This window comes from Thunnus maccoyii, chromosome 4, assembly GCF_910596095.1.
Source record: "Thunnus maccoyii chromosome 4, fThuMac1.1, whole genome shotgun sequence".
NCBI lineage: Eukaryota > Metazoa > Chordata > Actinopteri > Scombriformes > Scombridae > Thunnus > Thunnus maccoyii.
The window spans coordinates 32,826,590-32,833,088 of record NC_056536.1 but is presented as its reverse complement, the minus strand read 5'-3'; the positions used below and the strand labels follow the sequence as shown (position 1 = coordinate 32,833,088).

Below are 6,499 nucleotides of genomic sequence, written 5' to 3'. Positions count from 1 at the left end.
GAGCTACAACACGTCATCATAGTCTTTTCTTTGTGGCTCTGAATGTCATAAAACAGCGACGTCTCACTCTGTCCGAGGAGTCGGATGCTTCGTAAATCTCGTAAACTCGACTCTGAGAATTCTTAGACCTAAGTTAAGTTTCAGGACGATTCCCACGAATTTATTCTCAGAGGTTTGATAAATACAGAAGCTAATCTCTGTTTATGTTTTCCCTCCATCCAGAACATTTGTTTCCCAGTTGAAAATATGATGAGACTTTAATTAAAAAAAACTTTTATCTGGTTCTTAATATTATTGCTGTTACTCATTAAAAACAACAGCAGATAAAACTCATACTGGTAACAAATATCCGTCTTAAAACAACAATTAGGAGCTCAAATAAACAGTGAAATATGTTTTTATTGCTGTAATCAGTCCTCTTCATACTGACCATTAGAGATTCAGTTTATCTAAAGCTAATGTGAAGCTTCAGCCGTCTGAGTTGGTTAAATACTTAAACCACATCATAAAACATTGTTATTGTTCAACAGTTTTATAAAACACAGACAGATGATGTCATCCTGTTGATAGAGACGACAGATTAGAAAACGCTGCTATGTGTCGTTCTGGAGTCACATGATCAAACCAGGAATCTGCTCGTTTCATTGGAGGACTTGTCGGTCTGTGCAGTGCATTCACAGGCGTCAGTAAACAACAACACAAACAAAAAAACTCACTGGTTCAGACCAAAAGAAAGAAAACAGAATAATCCTGAAACTTTTCTTTTTTAAATCTTTTTTTTTTTGTCGATTAATGTGCTGATTACTTTTCTGATGAATCATTTAGTGATACACGAATACAGTGAACACATGAAAAATAATAAAACAAATAAAAACACCAGAGAAGAAGAAGAAAAAGATGAATGTGCGGCTGACAGAAGAGGAACTTGAAGCTGCTTTGTTTCCCACCTTCAGTTTCTCATATTCTCTCATTGATTAATGTGTCCGAGCTGAAAACCAGCAGGATAATGATATGAAGCGCCGCTGGAGTCGAGGGTTCAGTCCCCCTCTGGGACGCTCCCACGCACAGCGGCACGCATGTATGCAGCAGGTGTTTTAATGTAAATCCAGCAGAGAGAAAAGAACAGAAACGTCTCTCCTCCATTTTGTCGCATTCACAAGCGTGAAGCCCGGCACGTTTAAATTAAAACGACGCCTGGTTTCAGTGAGATTTTTCATTTTGTGTAAATTGCTCTCAGTTCGGAGTGTGTGTGTGTGTGTGTGTGTGTGTGTGTGTGTGTGTGTGTGTGTGTGTGTGTGTGTGTGTGTGTGTAATCAGAGCTGTCAGTCAAACGTAAACAGAGTAGAAATGGCTGCCAGGATGTGAGTGAAGTTTCCCTCCAGCTCAGTGTTACTGGAGCTGCTGAAGCTTTATGAGAGAATCAGTGAGAAGACAGACGGAAACAGATCAATAACTCTATCTGCCTCCATAACACACACACACACACACACACACACACTCTTCTAATCTCTACGCTCGCTGCTGTCAGGAGGAAACCCGACTATTTGTGTGTGTGTGTGTGAGAGCTTTTTGTAAATAATCCTGCAGGTTTTTAAAGCTGCTCATCAGCCTGCAGGTGAACTTGGCAAACAGATATGAGAGTTCAGAGTTTAGTCGCATCAATCTGAGCAAAAAAAAATATGAATTTCCTGGAAATAATCAGACTTTTTAGATGAACCTCCAGGATTCAGGTGTATACAGAGTATCTACAGGTGATGAAGGTGTTGAATCTCTTTCCTGCTGTCAACAGTAACATTAGTTGTTTTTTCTTCTTCTCTGGATGTGTTTGCGGCTGTCGGGAGACGTTCTACATCTATAAACTTCTAATGAGGCCGGTGCCACGGTGGGTTGTGCTGCAGGAAGCTGTTTAATCTCATCTGCTCACCGTGGACAAGGAGGAGAGTTTAGAGAAAACTTTGGAGCTGCAGTGATTAGTCATAATTAATCAGGAACTATTTTGATATAATCATTTTTTTCCAACTAAAAATGCCAAATAGTTTCTGGTTCCAGCTTCTTTAATTTGATGATTTGCTGTTTTCTTTGTCATATATGACATTTAAATTAATATTTTAACATTTTAAGGTGTCAAACAAAACATGCAAATTGAAGACATCACCGTGACCATCGTTTCAGCTTTTTTGAATGACATCATCTCGTTGTCTCCTCTTCTTCTTCACTGGTTCAATGGCACCGACTGATGAACCAAATCCTAATATGGACAGAACATGAGTGGGTGGAAACGAGTGTTCACAACATTCTCTTGTGATAATTTTATGGAAATTTGGTTAAAATGTGAGCTACATTTGGGTGGGAAAAGGAAACGGACAAACCCAGACTGTTGTCTAAAATATCGTTGTCTGCTGCAGCGTTAAATGGTTCATATCAGGCTGTTAGTGATTGTATGTTAAAAATGTTTCCTGCAAGATGAAACCCGGGTTTCAGCTGATCTGAACGCCTAGTTTGCAAAGATTTCTTACTTTCCTGACGAGCTGACGTTAGCGCGTGTCCATAAACGTCTGTAGTCTTGGTTGCTAAGGTGGTTGCTAAGGCGGTTGCTAAGGTGTTTCCACGTGTTGTTCACGTTGTTCACTCAGCTACAAGTTGCTCTTGGGAGAACAGGACAGTGAATGTGTGTCTGTCCGCATACTTTTGGCCATGAAGTTTATATAAAATGTATTTCTTGAAATGTCCCTCACTGTCTCCCGTAGTTAACCGTTTCCTGTCTCTCTCTCTCTCTCTGCAGTCATGCCCCGTTGAAGCTCACTCTTCATCAGACCTGCAGCAGCTCTTCTCTCCTCCTCCTCCCCTCCTCTCCTCCTCTATCCCTCCATCCTCTCCTCCTCCTCCTCCTCTCTGTTCACCATGCCCTCCTCCTCTTCCTCTCCTCTCCTCCTCCTCTTCCTCCTCCTCTCCCTCCTCCTCCTCTCCTCCCCTCTCCTCTCCGCCCCGGCGGCTCCTCCTCCCCTGTCGGTGGCGTCCGGCAGGGCGGTGTACCGGGCGTTCGACACCTCCCTCACCCACCTGACCGTCCACCGGAGGACGGGCGAGGTCTTCGTCGGCGCCGTCAACCGAGTGCTGAAGCTGTCGGCCAATCTGACGGAGCTGAGGAGTCACATGACTGGACCAGTGGAGGACAACGCCAAGTGTTACCCTCCGCCCAGCGTCCGAGCCTGCGCCCACCGGTCCGTCTCACTCACTTTACCTGTCTCACCTCTTCACCTGTTTCACTCTACCTGTCTAACCGCTCACCTGTCTGTCTCTCCCTCAGACTGGAGTCATCAGATAACGTGAATAAGCTCTTACTGGTGGATTATACTGGGAACAGACTGGTGGCGTGCGGCTCCATTTGGCAGGGCGTCTGTCAGTTTCTCAGACTGGAGGATCTCTTCAAACTGGGAGAGCCGCATCACCGCAAGGAGCACTACCTGTCTGGAGCCAGAGAGGCTGATGGGATGGCAGGTACGCTGGGCAGGAAGGGGGCGGGGTCAGATACACCTGGAGGACGAAAATAACACTTGATAGAACGTTTAAAAGCTCCAAACCAGCAGTAAACCCGCCGCCGTCTTCTCTACAAGCCTCACGTTGTCTTTGAGTCAGATTTGATTTATTGTCAAACTTTTGCTAATTTTCCTGCCAAAAAGCGGGAAAACAAAGCTCTCAGTGTTTCCTTCAGGCTTTTGGCTCTTGACAAGCCTGAGAAGCATTTTCAACCTGCAGGTGTCAATCATGTGTCCACGTGTCAAAATATTTAGCAGGTTTTTATTCCAAATCAGCTGCAGTAGATTTTTAGTTTAGAACAAAAACCTGACGACTGTCGGGACAAAATGGCAGAATGATTGACAATCAGACTTGTTGTTTTTTTTTACAGCTTGTTGACTGAAGCGTCACACTGGAAGGATTCTCTGCTCAGATGTTTGATTTTTATAAAAAGCTGCCACGTTTGTCCGTAAACGCTCATTAAACTGGTGATGGTCGTTTGTTTGGGTGAAGTTATTACAGTTTCTTCTTCTCCTTCCTTCAGTTAGATGTCGTTCTTCTTCTCTGTTTGAAGGAGGAAAGTTTCTCTGAGCTCAGTGAAAATCAGACTTTAAGGGGCGGGACTATGAGCAGGATTTGTGACATCACAACTAGTTTAGAGCCAATCATGTTCCAGTATCTTAATGAGGGAGGAAGAGGAGCAGATGTAATATTAAGGATTTTAAAGTGGTATTTATGCGTTTTTTAGTGAATAAATCATATCAGACACACATTATTGTTCCAAGCAGAATATTTCTCCATGTCAAGAGGAAGAGGAGGAAAACTACCCTGATGGGCGGGGCATGGCGTGAAAAATCAGTTTCCAGGAAGTGGACGGTTGAAATAAATGTATGTGTCTTCCTCTTCCTCTTCCTCTCCAGGTGTGGTTGTCGGTGAGGACGACTGGACGGCCGACCCTAAGAGGAAGAAGCCCGTGAAGGGCGGCAGCCGGCTGTTCATCGGCGCCGCCATCGACGGGAAGTCGGAGTATTTCCCCACGCTGTCCAGCAGGAAGCTGGTGGCGGACGAGGAGAGCGTCAACATGTTCTCGCTGGTCTACCAGGACGAGTTCGTCTCCTCGCAGATCAAGATCCCGTCAGACACGCTGTCGCTCTACCCGGCCTTCGACATCTACTACGTCTACGGCTTCTCCAGCCGCACCTACGTCTACTTCCTGACGCTGCAGCTGGACACGCAGCTGACGCAGATGGACGCCGGCAGCGAGAAGTTCTTCACCTCCAAGATCGTGAGGATGTGCTCCAACGACACCGAGTTCTACTCGTACGTGGAGTTTCCTCTCGGCTGCACCAAGGACGGCGTGGAGTACCGACTGGTCCAGGCCGCCTACAAACAGAAACCAGGGCGGCGGCTGGCGCAGGCGCTCGGCCTGTCGGAGGACGACGACGTCCTGTTTGTCGTCTTCTCGCAGGTAGAAACTGTCTCATCTTTCTTTCTTTCTCTGTAACTGTCTGTTTCTTTTGTTTTCTCACTTTCTTTGTTAGTTTATTTATGTGTTTTGTTTCTTTTATGTTTCTTTATTTTTCTCCTTCTGTCTTCTTCTCTCTGTAATGATCAGTCTCTTTGTTATTGCTTTACTTTATTCATTGAATGTTTAATATTTCATCCTCTTTAAATCTTTGTTTTCTTTTGTTATTCCTCGTCCTCCTCACATGTCAGGACTCATAAGTCTCACCGAGTGACGGACTCGTTCAGACGTCAGACTCTGTGTTATAACATCATTTGTTTGTGTTTGTTTTCAGGGTCAGAAGAATCGCTCCAACCCGCCCAGAGAGACGGTTCTGTGTCTGTTCACCCTCCACGACATCAACCTGGCCATGAGAGAGAGGATCCGCTCCTGTTACCGCGGGGAGGGTCGACTCTCGTTACCGTGGTTACTCAACAAGGAGCTGCCCTGCATCCACACGGTGAGTTACGTCACGAGCGTCCCGCGAGCAGTTTTCACAAACGTTCTCGCTTTATAAAGACGTTCGGCCGTCTTTGAACAGCTGGAAGACGTTTCAGTCTGCAGGAAACAAAACGTGAGATTTTTTTATGTGATAATTCTGCTAAAGAGACAAAAACCTGATTGTTTTTTTAGTCTTTGACTGACAGGAAGGAAAATGATCTGAGATATTGAGAATTAAGTCATAATATTATAAGAAAAACTTGTTATATGTTGAATAAAGTTGTAATATTTCTAGAAAAAAAGTTGTGATATTAAGAGAAAAAAAAAGTCTTAACATTTCAAGAAAAAAGTTGTAATATTTGGGAAAAAAATCAAGAAAAAAGTCTGAAAGAATATTTGAGAAACTGGCAGGAAGAAACTGACACGCGAGTTAATAATAAATGAAAAGCAGCAACATAAAGAAAGAGATGGAGTGAAATCTCTCTTTGTTTCTGCGGCTCTGTGTGGGTTCTGTTTATCATTTAGCCAGAGGCTGCCTTCAGGCTGCAGCACACACACACACACACACACACACACACACACACACACACACACACACACACACACACACACACACACACACACACACACACATCTGTCTGTCTGTATTTGTAAGGACCCTCGTTGACATAAAGCGTTCCCTTCGCCCCGTCACCATCACAACTAAACCTCACACTAAACTTAAAACCAACCTTAAACCAAATCTTAACCTTCAAACAACCTTTTAAATGTAGTGAAGACTGGAGAATGTCCTCAGAAAGATGGTTTAAACTCACACAAACTAACAGCTCTGCAAAGAAAATCACTTTCTTTTTCATCAAAGTATAAATATAATGTGTTTTGCATGAATGAATAAAAGATCGTTTAAAAGATAATTTAGCAAAAAAGCAGCGGAAACGTTAAAAAAACAGAAAAAAAAAATGAAAGAAAGCTCCGTCTGCGTCTGTCTGCAGTGAGGTTATTTCAGGTCGGGGGGTAGATGATGTTCTTATTCATGGC

The 6,499-nt window shown here is 43.9% G+C and overlaps 1 protein-coding gene across 1 annotated transcript; it reads left to right on the top strand.

Annotated features, from left to right (window-relative positions):
• Nucleotides 1–2,934: 2,934 nt before the first annotated feature.
• Nucleotides 2,935–5,701, top strand: LOC121895551 (plexin A3-like; the record flags this gene model as incomplete). Its single annotated transcript, XM_042408800.1, has 4 exons — nt 2,935–3,221; nt 3,308–3,498; nt 4,437–4,984; nt 5,316–5,701. Coding segments are annotated over 4 exons (1,248 nt in total), but the record flags the coding sequence as incomplete, so codon positions are not given.
• Between the last annotated feature and the right edge of the window lie 798 nt (nt 5,702–6,499).